Genomic DNA, 15,229 nt, shown 5'->3' on the forward strand with positions numbered 1-15,229 from the left:
TTTTATTTGTATTCATATACTACAATTTGTTTTTATTTGTCTTTGTTACTTCTTCTTGATATCTATACAGCTTTAAATGGTTTAATGATTTTTTTGTGTTGTTCCAAATGTCTGAATAAAAATGACAGTTAGTGCAGAATGGTGCTTTTTGTTGTTGTTGTTGGGGGGCTGCTGAAGGGGGGGTTCGCCCAGGGAGCAATACAAGCTCGAATCGCCACTGATTCGCATGTGACAAATAAGATTTGATTAGATTTTCACTGTTTAGAAATGATGACGGATAATCGTGAATAATGAGTGAGAAAGGTGCAGTTCCACAAAGTTCATGCCCTCAAAACATACTAACCTCTGACCATGACCAATAGCAGGGGAGGGCAGCAAAGTGTTTGGTGGGGGTATAATGACATTTATGCCTCTAACCTTCTCACTCATCATTATTTATGATTCTTTCATGACTATCTGTAATCATGGTAACATCCACATTCATGTAGAAGTGTTCAGAAACATATTATATTCTTATTTACAATAAAAGTGACTCCAAAATGACACACTACATTATTTACCATTCATTTATATTGGACACAACCAAAACAAACTGCAAATACATCCACCCAGTTTGTAAAGTCATAAGCTTGGTGTAGTCATTGCATGCTAGGAATATGGGACCAAAGACTAGGGGGGGGGGGGTCTTTGGTCCCATATTCCTAGCATGCAATGACTACACCAAGCTTATGACTTTACAAACTGGGTGGATGTGGATGTATTTGCAGTTTGAATGCAGGTTTTCCTACTTACAAAGCATGTAGAGGTCTGTAATTTTTTTAATCACAGGTACACTTCAACTGTGAGAGACGGAATCTAAAACAAAAATCCAGCAAATTACATTGTATGATTTTCAGGGCCACCCTGACAGACCGGTGGGACACTGTATTGGTGAGCGATGGAGGATGTGGGGTATCCAATGAGCTTCTAACACCCATAGCTGTTGTCTTTAGGGGGAACAGGTGGCAGAGTGGATCCTGAACCATGCCAGGGCCAACGAGTGCCAGGACGTGCCTTGGTTCAAAAAGGAGATGGCAGAGCTGGCGGGCCATGCCCTCAGCAACAGTCTCTCAATGGGGAAGGTCCAAGTGGCTGAGTTGTTATCCAGAGTCTTTGGATTGGTCACCCACACGGTACATTTGACTGGTCCTGGATTGAGAAGGTCTAGTTTCAAAACTACAAACATTTTCTGTAACATCAACAATAGTCATATCTAGATATTTTGCACATGGACTTCATTTACTGAATGTACAGCACAGGAGGTTGGTGGCACCTTGATTGGGGAGGACGGGCTCATGGTAATGGCTGGAGCGGAATGGGTGGAATTGTATCAAACATATGGTTTCCATGGGTTTGATGCCATTCCATTCGCTCCGTTCCAGACATTATTATGAGCCATCCTCCCTTCAGCAGCCTCCATTGATGTACAGTATGTGAGTTTGCTACCAAGACTGAAGTTGGAGAGTAACTTTGCGTCATTGTGTTTGCCATCATGGTGGCATGGGGAGGCCTCTGGACCCAAACCTAGACATTCTGGAGCTGGCCAAGCCCCTGCTGCTCAAGAATGTCCGACTCCCCTCACAACACCCACATATCACTGCATCTGCCATAGGCTGTGTTTGATAGCATCACTGACTGACCCGACTGACTTATCTAAACATCATAAATATTTAAGGCGCAAGGTGATTTGTAAAACAGTCAGAAGAAGTGATGCTCTCAAACACTATCACCGATGCCTCATATTTAGGGTCTAGAGTTCTTCTTGACCTTGTAAGGGCCCAGAGTAAGTCCTGGTCAGGTGGTTGGTAAAAACTCCTGGCCTTCTGCATGTTACATTAGTGAATGACTCAATGTATACGTTGTTGTAATGTACCTTTTACCTGTGAAATGTGAATCATTGCTTGGTTAAGGTGTCCAAATATTTCAATAACTACCATGGTAAACTGTTCTATAGTCCCACAGTATGTAAGTCTTATGGCTTGAACACTATTTCCCTGCTGGTCAGACAAACAGCATTTATACTTGAAGGTGCATGTGATTTGCCTGTGTTTTAAAACTGACTTACAGTTGTGCTTACACTATCTGTAAACACTGCAGAGTATTTTCCCTTAATTAAAATAGAAGTGAGTTTTAACATATATCTGATTTAGTGACGATCCTTAGAATATTATTTTATACTATTCTAGTAATCTCAGGGTATTGTTAGGATAATCTTTCAGCGTGCAATTAGAATAATGCAATGTCATGGAGTTAGAATAATGTTGTCTGAATCGTTTAGTGAGTATTAGAATGTAATAAGGTGTGTCAAGTCAACTGACCAGCATTCTGAGTGATAACAATACATTGCCATTTTGAAGTTTTTTTGTTGTCGTCTTTTTACACTTGCTAGTGAAATATATTTTATATGCACGTCTCAAGGCTGAAAATGCATCAAAATCTCAGCTTTCGTCTCTTATCCTCAATACACAAGTTACAATATTAGTAGTATTTAGTGAAAACTGCTGTAAACTGTCAAAGACCACATCAAGACTCTATTAATTTACAATTTTATTAAATCTGTCAATGAAAAACACAGAAAAGAGACGCGATTCTGTCGATGTCAGGAAGAACAGTCAGCATGGCTGAGAGTGAGATCAGGAGCTTTTGGTGCAAAAAAAATCATAATTTACTATTATTGCAAAAATGTTTGATCAATTTCATCACCGTCACAAGTCCAAATAGAGCAGCACTGTTCATGTAAGAGGGGAGGAAGAGGTGACAACTGAGTAAAAAATAACTAATCAGATTAATTACAGTAATAATAATATAACAATAATAATTACAAAAGAAATAACATCTCTAAAACAGACAAACACAATCACCTCAACAGGACGAGATTCGGTCACTTTCACAACAACCAGATAATTTTTGTATCTTTTTTTTCTTCTTTAAATTAATTAAATATTTTAAAAAATATCTCACCATTTACTTATACTCATTTTTATTTTATTGCGAAAAATAGGCAACTGGACTAATTGTGATGAGTGTGAGAGAGAGAGAGAGAGAAGTGGAGTGGAACGTAGAAGCATTGGCACTGAGAGGTGCTGCAGTGTGCAGGAATGCAGTACCCTCATCAGCCACAGAGTGGCACAGTTTGATATTCTGGTGGCCTCCAGAATGGCTCAGCCTCTCACCACTGTCTGCTCTGGAGGACAGATCCATGTCCATGTGACAGCCTCTTTTAGGAATGATGCATGTGTTTTTTTTCTTCATTTCTGTAAGTCGGTCTTATCTCCAGAGCCGGATCTCTCAGAGTTATGTACAAAGATATATCCCTGAACAACATCTACAAAGACAAGTGCAACCTCCATTTGACTAACCCCTTCTGGAGAAGCTAAGGATCAAGTTTGAGGGTTTCCTGTGAAGGTTACAGGGGGAATAATCATATCTGGTAAACGTGCCACGCCACAGGGACTCATAAGGATTGTTCTTGTTTTAAGGATAACGAGGAAAAGAGGTCAGGAATGGTGTGACTGAATCAGGAATATCCAATGGGAGGGAGGATTCGTAAAAGGAAAAAATTGACTTTGGATAACCTCACACGGGGCACCAAAAAGGTGACTCCTTTCACTTTTGAAATAAAAAGACAGGAAGAAAACTAAAACAAACAAACCAATGAAATGTACAACTCTTAAGTAACATCCGTCTATCATTACCATCATCACCCCTTCCTGTCAATCAGCCTCTCCGTACACTTCACTCCTTTTCCCAACAGTTAAACTCTTTACAGATCAAGCAGTCCGGCTCATCGAGCATCAGTCTTTAGGATCTTTGTTTGTTCCGTGCCCTGTCTGTCTGTATGTCTGTCTGTCTGTGTGGTAGCAGTTCAGTTCTGGGGCACCCTGGTGGCTGGGGATGGGACTGGAGCTGTGTTGTTGGCTGGGTGGCTAGGGGGGCTGAACAGGGCAGGGGACTGGGTCTTTGGGGGGGATGAGAGGGATGAGAGGAGTAATGTGAAGGGCCGACTCCTAATTTGGAAGTCTTGTTGCGCCTTTGTAGGAGAGGGACGTACATACACTTGCCTGTTGCACCTACAGAATGTGCAGTGCAGACCCAGACTAATAACAAACACACACACACACATACACACACTTCTGCCTCAGCAGGTTTAGGCCGTGCTGTTGTAAGGTCAGGCAGATGGAGCTATCACACAGTCAGCATTCTGATAGAGGTGCTCATTGACTTCCAATAGGAAACCCAGGGTGGAGGACAGGTCTAGGTTCAGGATAAGACTGGTCAGGACATTGCAGAGAACCCATTCATATGAGCGGGTTAGTTTCTGTTCAGACTGCATGGCCTTTCTAAGTAGGAGATGTCTTGGAAGACACAGTCCTGACCATGGCTGCTCCCCATGTTGTGCAGGGATCTCTGTCCTACCTGTCTAGAATCGTGGAAGTTTAACTCCGTCCGCTCTATTCCTCCTGTGAGGGGTCGTATGGGACTTATGGGGAGGACCGCAGAGGAGCAGCTTTTCTCTATCTGGTCTATGACAACCTTGTGGTTTCTACCTGCTGAGGCTCTGCGGGTGTCTGTTTTACATGTGTGCATGCCTATGTGTGTGTGTGTGTGTGTGTGTGTGTGTGTGTGGAGGGCTCAGGGCGAGGCAGGGCCAAGAAAGTCTCCCATTTCCCTCTCCTCCTCCCCCTCTCCCTCCAGTCTTGAGTGCCTAGCTTTGAGCAGTGTGTGGAGGCTGCCACTAGGGGGGCTGGTGCCGCTACGAGTTGAGCCAGGGGTGACTGAGGCAGTCCCCAGCTGAGGCCCTCTTTTCGGGGACCATCTCCAGCATGGGCAGCAGGAAGTGGGTGAAGTGGCCGGCATCCTCAGGGGCCCAGCCGTACTTCTCCACCAACACATCAAACAGGGACCAGGGCTTCAGCTTGGTGATGTGCCTCAGCTCACCTACAGGGGGAGGTAGAAAGAGAGAGAGAAATAGAGAGAGAGAAAGGAAGAGTAATTAGTTAAAGAGCTATGATTTGTAAAGACTAACCATGAGAGAGAAAGAGTGAGAGAGCAAGAAAGAGAGAGAGAGAAGCGAGAGAGATTAAGAGAGAGACAGAGAAAAGAGAGTAGAACCCGGGCTGCATCTCAATACTCCACAGTGGCATCCTTCCCATGTCTCTTTGCTTTCATCTACACTGAATTGGTGGAAGCAATGCTTCCTCACATCGCTTTCACTGTAATTATTGTCATTATTTAACATTACTTACAGTGTACCATAGATGAAGGAAAGGACACAAGCTGAAGACTATTGAGACACGGCCCAAGAAAGTCAAATCAAGGGCCTGGAGTAGCGAGCGACTGAGTCCGTCAGAACACATTAAGACCATAGAGAGATAAAAGGAGAATGAATTAAGACATCCTTTTACACCAGACGAGACCTTTGATAGAGCGAGGGAGAGAGAGAGAGAGATCGAGAACATCAAAGAAAAGGAGCTGTAATCAGAATATTAGAGCCCCATGACTGGAACATGAGAGAAGCAGGCTAGCAGCAGGGTAAGCATACCGTTTCTAAAGACACAGACACTTACCAAGGAGAGACACAGAGGTAACACACATAGACTGGTAGACAGGCCGTAGACTCGTAGAGGATAGTACTCAGAGCTCAGTCAAGTGGCTCAAATCAAATCTTGTTTGTCACATGCTTCGTAAACAACAGGCGTACACTTAACAGTGAGATGCTTACTTCCCAACAACGCAGAGAGAAAAATAGAAAAACAATACAAAGATAATAACATGGGGAATAAATACACCATGAGTAATGATAACTTAGCTATATACACGGGGGTGGGGGGGTACCAGAACCGAGTTGATGAGCAGGAGTACAAGGTAATTAAGGTAGATATGTACAGGTAGGGATAAAGTTACTATGCTAATACTGGTGAAACTAGCAAGATATTTATAACCAAAGCTGGAAAGCGCACATTTTCTAATGGATGTACTGTTTGTATTTCTAGGTGGACACACTACTTAAATACTACCGACGACTAGCTTTGTTACATGTACTAAAATTTAGAGATAAATACTGTTGTGTATTCCTGTCTGCCTCGTTGGGGTAGTACCTCGTCATGACGTTACCTTTCTTGGAGAAAAACTCTCGGCTGTACCTCCCGGCGGCGACCACTTTGCGTGGAACCTTCCCCAGAAGCTCCGTGATCAGAGCGATGTGATCTGAACCCCGGCCGCCACAGCCCACACCACAAGAGAACAGGCACGGCATTACAGCATGCACACACACACACACACACACACACACACTGGAGGGATGGATGGACACACTGCTACCTGGAGACACCACACTGATAGACGGACAGACTGACTGACGGGACAGTAAGTCTCTCCAGAAGGTACTGGAGAGGAGTATGACTAAATATGTGAAATAAAGCAAACAGACATATTGTTCCTGCTTCAAGTGCGGTCTTGAACAGCTGTGCACACCAGAGGAGGCAGGTGGGAGGAGCTATAGGAGGACGGGCTCGTTGTAATGGCTGGAATGGAATCATGGAATTGCTATCAAACACATGGAAACCACGTGTTCGACTCCGTTCCATTGATTCCATTCCAGCCATTACAACGAGCCCGTCCTCCTATAGTTCCTACCACCAGCCTCCTCTGGTGCACACCAATGGTGTCTTGGCAGCCAGGCTACTTGCTGCAAAACCCCTTATTGCTTTTGGACAGCTTATACAATTCCCATTCCACTGTGTCTATATTCATGTCTGTCTGTCTGAGTCACTGTGTGTGCTCAGGCGTCTGTGTGTCTCCGTCCCACCAGAACTTTCCCTGGTGCTACCTCTTCGGTTGAAGAACTCCCGGGAATATTTTCCGGAGAGCGCAAAGTGCCGTGGAATAACGCCCAGCAGCTCAATGATGTGGGCTATATGGTCTACAGAGGAGAGAGGGAGAAAGGAGGAAGGGGAACAGGGACAGGAGGAGAAGGAGAGAGGGAGAATAGGGTGAAAAGATAAAGGAGAGCGGAAAAGGAGGACAAGGAACCGGGGGATTGAGATGAAGAGAGGGAAGGAAGGAAGGAAGGAAGGAGGAAAAGGAGAACAAGAAAGTAGGACAAGTAAGGAAGGCAGAGGTGGGAAGAGGAGGAAAGAGTGAAAGAGGGAGAGACAGAGAGCTCAGTGTTAGTGACCCCACACCAGAGGTGGTGAGATGGAGTAGAGAGTGCCGTGGGTTTGGAGTAGAGAGACATGCATCTATTATCTTTGAATCTGAGAGACTCATTCCCAAATATGGTGGCTCTCATTGTCGTCAATGAAGATATCATGGCAGTATCTGTCCGTACATATGGACATGCCATTCATGTCAATAGTATGGTGAATTATCGTTCAAGTCCCTTTTGGTGAAGTATGTGGTGGTGTAATATTGTTAACATGGTATTTATGGAGTCAAATGTGGATGGCTGGACATGAGGTCAACAAGAGGGTTGAGGTGACAGTGTGCAGGAGGTCAACTGGACTAGGGCTTCATGATGGACAGCATGGGGGCGGGTGGGGAGTGGGGGCCAGGAGTGAGCCGGTATAGAGGATGAGCGGGATAGGGAGGTGTAGGGAGTGTGGATGTAAATACGGGGATAGGGAGGTGTAGGGTGTGTGGATGTAAATATGGGGATAGGGAGGTGTAGGGAGTGTGGATATAAATACGGGGATAGGGAGGTGTAGGGAGTGTGGATGTAAATACGGGGATATGGATGTAAATACGGGGATAGGGAGGTGTAGGGAGTGTGGATGTAAATACGGGGATATGGAGGTGTAGGGAGTGTGGATGTAAATACGGGGATAGGGAGGTGTAGGGAGTGTGGATGTAAATACGGGGATAGGGAGGTGTAGGGAGTGTGGATGTAAATACAGGGATATGGATGTAAATACGGGGATAGGGCGTGACAAGGCGGGATGAGTCAGGTCAGGTATAGATGTAAATACGGGGATAGGGAGTGACAAGGGGGATGAGTCAGGTCAGGTATAGGATGTGAATACGGGGATAGGGCGTGACAAGGCGGGATGAGTCAGGTCAGGTATAGATGTGAATACGGGGATAGGGCGTGACAAGGCGGGATGAGTCAGGTCAGGTATAGATGTGAATACGGGGATAGGGCGTGACAAGGCGGGATGAGTCAGGTCAGGTATAGATGTAGATTCGGGGATAGGGCGTGACAAGGCGGGATGAGTCAGGTCAGGTATAGATGTGAATACGGGGATAGGGCGTGACAAGGCGGGATGAGTCAGGTCAGGTATAGATGTGAATACGGGGATAGGGCGTGACAAGGCGGGATGAGTCAGGTCAGGTATATATGTGAATACGGGGATAGGGCGTGACAAGGCGGGATGAGTCAGGTCAGGTATAGATGTAGATTCGGGGATAGGTTGAGTGAGGGTAAAGATGTAGAAGGTGAGGATAGAGAGAGAGACACTAGTGGATAGGAAAACTAGAGGGGGCTATACTAAAATCTGTGACATCTTTAACCCATTCAAGAATGTTCTACTTTGGGCCCGTTGCAATACAAAGTATTTCAAATGTAGCCGTTATACTATCTCCAATCTGCTAGTACTACAAGGTATTACCATCGTACTAAATGCTATCACTTAATTCAGTTGAGCAAATCTCAAAACGACAGATCAACAACAGCTGTAACTACACGGTTACTCAGTCTAAACACCTTCAAAATCAACGGTAACAACAGCAAATATTAAAACAGCTGAATCCTCTACCACTGTAATCATGCGTAGATCAATAAAGTGCAGTATTATGCCGTATTAGGTTTAGTATGAGTCTGAACCATTCGGAAACGCAATATGTAGAGACTGACCCTCATCCCGGGAGTAGTCCTCTCCAGAGTGGGGCTCAAACAGGTAGTCTCCTGTAGCCAGCTCAAACGCCTGCAGGACACACACAGGACAGGATCATCCATCAGCACTGTGTTTGTATGAGTGTGTGTGTGTCTGTGTGTGTGTGTCTGTGTGTGTCTCTCTCTGTGTGTGTGTGTGTGTCTGTGTGTGTGTCTCTGTGTGTGTGTGTCTCTCTGTGTGTGTGTGTGTGTCTGTGTCTGTGTGTGTGTCTCTGTGTGTGTGTCTCTGTGTGTGTGTGTGTCTGTGTGTCTGTGTGTGTGTCTCTGTGTGTGTGTGTGTGTGTCTGTGTGTGTCTGTGTGTGCTCACCATGCAGGCGGTGCTCCAAATGTCAGCAGGAGTGCTGTAGCCAGCTCCTATCAGGACCTCTATGGAGCGGTACTGTCTGGTCTGGATGTCCTCTGTGAAGTGCTTGTGCTGGGAAAGAGAAAGGAGAGGAAGGAGATAGTTTCACGACTACTGTTTATAATGCAAATGACTTTATTGTAGAACACCACAGGCACGCACACGCGCACACACACACACACACACACACAGACAGACACACACACGTCTTACCACCCAGCAGGCGTTGCCCAGGTCAGCTATCTTGACTCGGAGTGTGTCAGCGTTGCGGGGGTCCAGGGGGTTGACCAGCAGGTCTGCTGCTTTGGCCTTGGCTAGAACCACATCATCTAGTTTAGATAAACGGGTTAATGTTGTCGAGAAGGACAGGCAGATTATGTACAGCAAATGTGTGTCTCTGTGACTCCATGTACTGTACCTGCACATCTGTGTTGTTCATACATGTGTGCGAAAGAGAGCGAACGAGAGAGAGAGAGAAAGGGAGAAACGCCTCACCTTTAGGCATGTCCCCGGTGCTAGACAACGACACAGTACGGCTGCGGTCTGCATTGGGGCTGTGAGGGGAGGTCGCGCCCCCCGGTTGACCAGCTCCGCCCACTGTGACGGGGATTCCCGGGTCGGGGTCCAGCGGCAACTCAGGGAAGCGTGGCGCCGTGCCCCTGTGGCGCTGTGCGCCGTTGGTCAGGCCTGGCGTAACCACCTCGCCGTTGAAGAGCTCATAGAAGGAGCTGAGGGAGCTTTGGTCCCTGTCCGTGCAGCTGAACTCTGACTCCACCAGGGGGCAGTGCAGATGGATGGGGGAGGAGGTAGGGACTGGATGGTTGGCTCTGGGACCTCTCTCCCTCTCCCTCTCCTCACCCCCCAGTAGGACGTGGCCGTTGGTTTTGTGGGTGTTGTTGTTCTGGCCCGTGGCGGTGGAGGTGGAGTTGCTGAGGTCGTCAGCGCCCGTCTCTGTTTCATCGGCATCATCGTCTTCTTCTTCCTCATCATCATCATCATCATCGTCGTCATCGTCGTCGTCGTCCTCTTCCTCTTTGTCCGTTTCCTGCTCCTTGGTCTCCTCACCCCTCTCCTCCTCATCTGTTCTCCTCTCCTTCTCCTCTTTATCTACCGCCGGCGGCGGCTCGGCCGGAGCTGTAACCAAGTCCTCTTCATCCTCTTCGTCATCTTCCCCATCCTCCTCCTCTTCCTCCTTCTCTTCCTTTACGGCCTCTTTCCAATCCTCCTTCTCGTCCTCCTCCTCCTCGGCCTGGCCCTCTGGATTGGCTGTGTTGCCATCCCCAGGTGTGGTGGGAGTGGGTGTGGGGGTCTGTGTCTCTGTCTCTGGAGCAGGGCTGGGGGTGGGCTCCCCCTCCTGCTCTGCTGCTGCCTCTGGCATGGGGGGAACCTCTGACTGCTCCTGGGGTAGGGCAGCACCTGAAAGGCGGAGGGGGAGATAAAGAGTGGAGGAGTGAAAAAGAGAGAAGGGAGAGAGAGGAGAAAGAAAGAGGGAGAAAGAGAGAGCGAGATTGAGCTTCGGTTAGACTGTAGTTGTTTATGAATCAGCCTGGCATTGCTCCTCTCTAGAAGACCTAGTGTGAAAGGTTGGAGGCGGGCCCATCCTCCTCCTGTTCTCATTCACTCCCATTCCACACAGCTCTGAGTCACACACACTACTGAATGCGTGAATAACCAACACATTGAGGGAATGACTATAAAACCATCACCACCACCACACTGATTGACAGTCAAAACACATCAACTCACAGGTGTGATTGGTTAGCCTGGTGGGCCTCTCCCTCTCCGCTTCTCCTTCCTCCTCCTCGTCTCCATCCTCTTCATCGTCATCCTCGTCGTCATCGCTCTCACCCAGTGCGACGGCGGGCCCCAGTGCTGCGTTGCGGGGTGTGTGTTTTGGGGAGTGGGTCGACCCCTCACCTTCGGGGCCCTCTGTGGCCCTCTGTTTCTCAGCCTCTTTCTCCAGGGCCTCGATCTCCAGCATGCGTCTCTCCAACAGCTCGGTCTGACGCTTCTGCTTCTTCTTCAGCTTCTTCTTCTTGTTCTTCGAGATCTTCCCCACCTAGAGGAGAGGAGAGAGGAAGAGGAGAGGAGGGGTCTATTACAGCTAGTGACACACTGGCCCATTTGTTGAGCGACTGCAATTAGTTAAAAAAAACATTGGACAGCATAATCAGGTTTTTCCTCTGTTTATGAGGTGAATACAAAACGTTGGGCCACTCACCGGTTTGACCTGTGGTGCTGTGCTGACTGTTGGGGATGAAACAGAGTCATACAAAGTCAGAGTCTGGAGAAAGTTCAACTTCAAACAGATCATCCCTCGCACACTCTTGTGTAATATGTACCTCTGAATAAGACCTCATATCTTTTAGACCCTCTTAAAGACTTCAAATCAAAAATCAAGTCAAATGGTATTAGTCACATATTAGTCACACACACCTTACAGTGAAATGCTTACTTTACGAGCCCCTAACCAACAGTGCAGTTTCAAAAAATATGGATGAGAATAAGAGATAAAAGTAACAAGTAATTAAAGAGCAGCAGTAAAAAATAACAATATATACAGGAGGGTGCCGTTACAGAGTCAATGTGCGGGGGCACCGGTTAGTTGAGATAGTATGTACATGTAGGTAGAGTTAATTAAAGTGACTATGCATAGATGACAACCGAGAGTGGCAGTGGTGTGGAGAGGGGGTGGGGCAATGCAAATCTGTCTGGGTAGCCATTTGACTAGATGTTAAGGGGGGAAAGGCATTGTCATGCCCTCTTCCCGACTGTCTTGGTGTGCTTGGACCATGTTAGTTTGTTGGTGATGTGGACACCAAGGAACTTGAAGCTCCCAACCTGCTCCACTGCAGCCCCGTCGATGAGAATGCATACCCAATCTTTGGGTGAACTGTGTGAGTTGAAAGGAGGATGTATTCAAAGTAATTCCAGACGGCTTTATTCCCTTGTCCTAGATCCATAGTAATCAACCTTTTCTCCGTGTGTTACGCAATGTCCACATACAGCCCTCATCATTCCCACCTGACTCATAGGTGTGTGTGGAGTCTGAAGATGTGTCAGTCACAGGAGGCTGCTGAGGGGAGGGCGGCTCATAATAATGTCTGGAACGGAGCCAGTGGAATGGCATCAACCACCTGGAAACCACGTGTTTGATGTTTTTGATACAATTCCACTTATACCTCTCCAATTAAAGGTGCCACCAACCTCCTGTGGTGTCCACCGGTGTATGGAACACTTAGAGATTTAGAGATTTGAGATTTGCGAAGAAAAGTAAGGCATGGAATTATAGCTACTTAGAGCTGTCAAAATTCGAGGGATACTATTGGATGAGTTGAGTGTCCAGCCGTGTGATGTCGACACTACTTGACCCCTGGCTCTGCTAGTGACACACACGTGACAGGACAAACAAACAGTACATTTTGAAGCGGATGTTGAAGGAACATCAGGCCTAAGACAATAGGGGAATGTGAGTGGAAGCAAAGAGTGAGCTGGCTAAAGAAAAAAACGCTTAACAACTCCGCTTCCCACCCTGTCCTCCTCTCTCTCCTTGTTAAAGGCACGTTTCCGTAATCACTATCAGCTAGCTTTTAGTGGAGCCGCGACCTCTCAAGCAACCTCTTTGCCAATCAAACTAGGAAAGAGCTCTAGCCAAAATGACTAGTTGGCTTAGGCTGGCAAGATGAAGCAACAAACTAAGGGACCGCCGAACTGATTGATTTGTCCGATTGATTCGTCCGTTTGATGAATAGATTAATTAATGCTGTGACAGATATACTGATACACATCAGGGTACTGCTGATCAGAACCAATACTTACTACTATACAGCAAACTACTGAAACTGTGAGACAGATACTTCCCGATACTAGCAATATATCTCGTCTTTCAGCAATAATAATCAAACGGTCTATAATGGATTTGACTCTCATGCACTGATTCAACAAAGACTGAACCTGAGGTCAAGTACAGATCTCTACACGGCTTTAGGGAAGAACACCCACAAGTCATTCAATTCACTATTCACTGTTTAACTTCCAAAACACTTCAGTCTGAAATGAGGACGAGGCTACAATATAACTAACTATTTGGCAGTGGTGTAAAGTACTTCAGTAAAAAATACTTTAAAGTACTACTTAAGTAGGTATCTGTTTTGGATATCTTTACAATACAACTTTACAATTCATATTTTTGACAACTGTTACTTTTACTCCACTACATTCCTAAAGAAAATAATGTACTTTACACTCCATACATTTTCGCTGACACCCAAAAGTGCTCGTTACATTTTGAACGCTTAGCAGGACAGGAAAATGGTCCAATTCACACACTTATCAAGAGAACATCCCTGGTCATCTCTACTGCCTCTGATCTGGCAGACGCACTGAACACAAATGCTTCGCTTGTAAATTATGTCTGATTGTTGGAGTTTGCCCCTGGCTATCCGTAAATGAAAAATACAAGAAAATGGTGCCTTCTGGTTTACTTAATATAAGGAATTTGAAACGATTTCTACTTTTGATATATTTTTTTTTAGCAATTACATTTACTTTTAATTCTTACATATATTTAAAACCAAATTATTTTATTCAAGTAGTATTCTACTGGGTGACTTTCATTTTCTATTTAGGTATCTTCACTTTTACTCAAGTTTGACAACTGGGTACTTTTTCCCATCACTGATATTTGTATATACATTAGCTTAAAGGGATAGTTCACCTTTAAAGTTTGCCAGATGGTTTAGAAAAAAACGGTGATTTTGGGTTATAATTATTCTGATATTTTCTTCTACAGAGAGAGAGAGAGTGAGGGGAGGTGGGCAGTGCTCACTGGTCTGTACCCTACCTGCTGATCCAGAGGGTGGGGGCGCCCCGGCCTTCTGCCATTCTGTTGCCTCCACGGCCATGCGGCGGACAAACGCATCGTCCACACACATCAGGATGTTCTCCGGCTTGATGTCCGTGTGGACGATCTTACACTTGCTGTGGAGGTAGTCCAAGCCCTGCAGAACCTACACACACAGGAACACAAGCGTGCCCAAACGCACACACACACACGAACACACACAAAAACAAACCCATCCCAGATTAAACACGCACCGATGCAACGCTAAATGAACCATTCCTTTCATCTTAGTCATCTTCCATTTGGGACAAGGCTGCTGTTGTTTTTCTGTTTGTTGTTTACACGTGCTTGTGTGTGTGTGTGTGGGGGGGGGGGGTTGCACAGTTGCCCGTGTTTGTTTTCAGGCGCTTTGCATTGAAGTTGAGAACAGTTTCTATTCATCTTCAGCGGGCCTTTCAAGTAGGAGAAGCAGCGGCTTAGTTGCGTGAGCAGCAGCAGAGATGAGGGGATAAGTTCAGTCCACATGCTGCTCTGCTCTTAAGGGGGAAGGGGAAATGCCTGTGAAGGTCAACAACATGTACTACCCTGGCCTGGCCTGAGGTACTGCCTCTGGCTGGGGAAATCCCTAGCGTTCCTCTCTGATGGTGCTAATAAAGAGTGTTGATGGAAGTGAATGTGACATGTGAATGTGTGTGTGTAGGGAGTGTATGTGTGAAAGGATATTGATGAGGATGTGTGTTCAGGTGTTGGTGAACATTTGTGTGTGTGTGTGTGTGTGTGCATGTGTGTGTGTGGCATACCTGTTTGATAATACTCTTGACACAGGGTAGAGGAAGACCCTGGTAGTTGGACTTGATGATCCATTTTAGAAGGTGGTGCCCCAGAACCTCAAACACCATACACACATCTGGGACAGCTGGTCAAGGAGGACCACGGCTTTATAATGCACATAGAGGAAGTCATAGGTAATAAACAGAACATTTCTGCACTGTTTTCTGCATGTTTCTGCACTCATGAATACACACACACATTACTATATTATATGTAGTAAAATGTTCAGGCTTCAAACAGTTAAGTATATGTTATCAAAATGCATTCGGCCTCCGGGTCATT

At 46.1% G+C, this 15,229-nt stretch overlaps 1 protein-coding gene across 7 annotated transcripts in view; it reads right to left on the reverse strand.

Moving 5' to 3' along the window:
* Positions 1-2,573: 2,573 nt before the first annotated feature.
* The window catches only part of LOC112218165 (SRSF protein kinase 2), a 67,844-nt gene continuing 55,188 nt past the window's right edge, over positions 2,574-15,229 (reverse strand). For 2 of the 7 annotated variants that reach the window (XM_042301419.1, XM_042301421.1), the window contains 11 exons: positions 14,917-15,023; positions 14,117-14,282; positions 11,495-11,520; positions 11,020-11,332; positions 9,769-10,689; positions 9,487-9,602; positions 9,238-9,345; positions 8,891-8,960; positions 6,869-6,961; positions 6,154-6,246; positions 2,574-4,977 (listed from right to left, as the gene is read on the reverse strand). In XM_042301419.1, the coding sequence (XP_042157353.1) occupies positions 4,793-4,977; positions 6,154-6,246; positions 6,869-6,961; positions 8,891-8,960; positions 9,238-9,345; positions 9,487-9,602; positions 9,769-10,689; positions 11,020-11,332; positions 11,495-11,520; positions 14,117-14,282; positions 14,917-15,023 (2,198 nt within the window). In that variant the 3' untranslated portion in view covers positions 2,574-4,792. The remainder of the gene's footprint in view (positions 4,978-6,153; positions 6,247-6,868; positions 6,962-8,890; positions 8,961-9,237; positions 9,346-9,486; positions 9,603-9,768; positions 10,690-11,019; positions 11,333-11,494; positions 11,521-14,116; positions 14,283-14,916; positions 15,024-15,229) is intronic. The other 5 variants (XM_042301420.1, XM_042301425.1, XM_042301426.1 and 2 more) reach the window with 5 other exon arrangements.

The sequence above is a fragment of the Oncorhynchus tshawytscha genome, linkage group LG19, assembly GCF_018296145.1.
Source record: "Oncorhynchus tshawytscha isolate Ot180627B linkage group LG19, Otsh_v2.0, whole genome shotgun sequence".
In the NCBI taxonomy this organism is placed as follows: domain Eukaryota; kingdom Metazoa; phylum Chordata; class Actinopteri; order Salmoniformes; family Salmonidae; genus Oncorhynchus; species Oncorhynchus tshawytscha.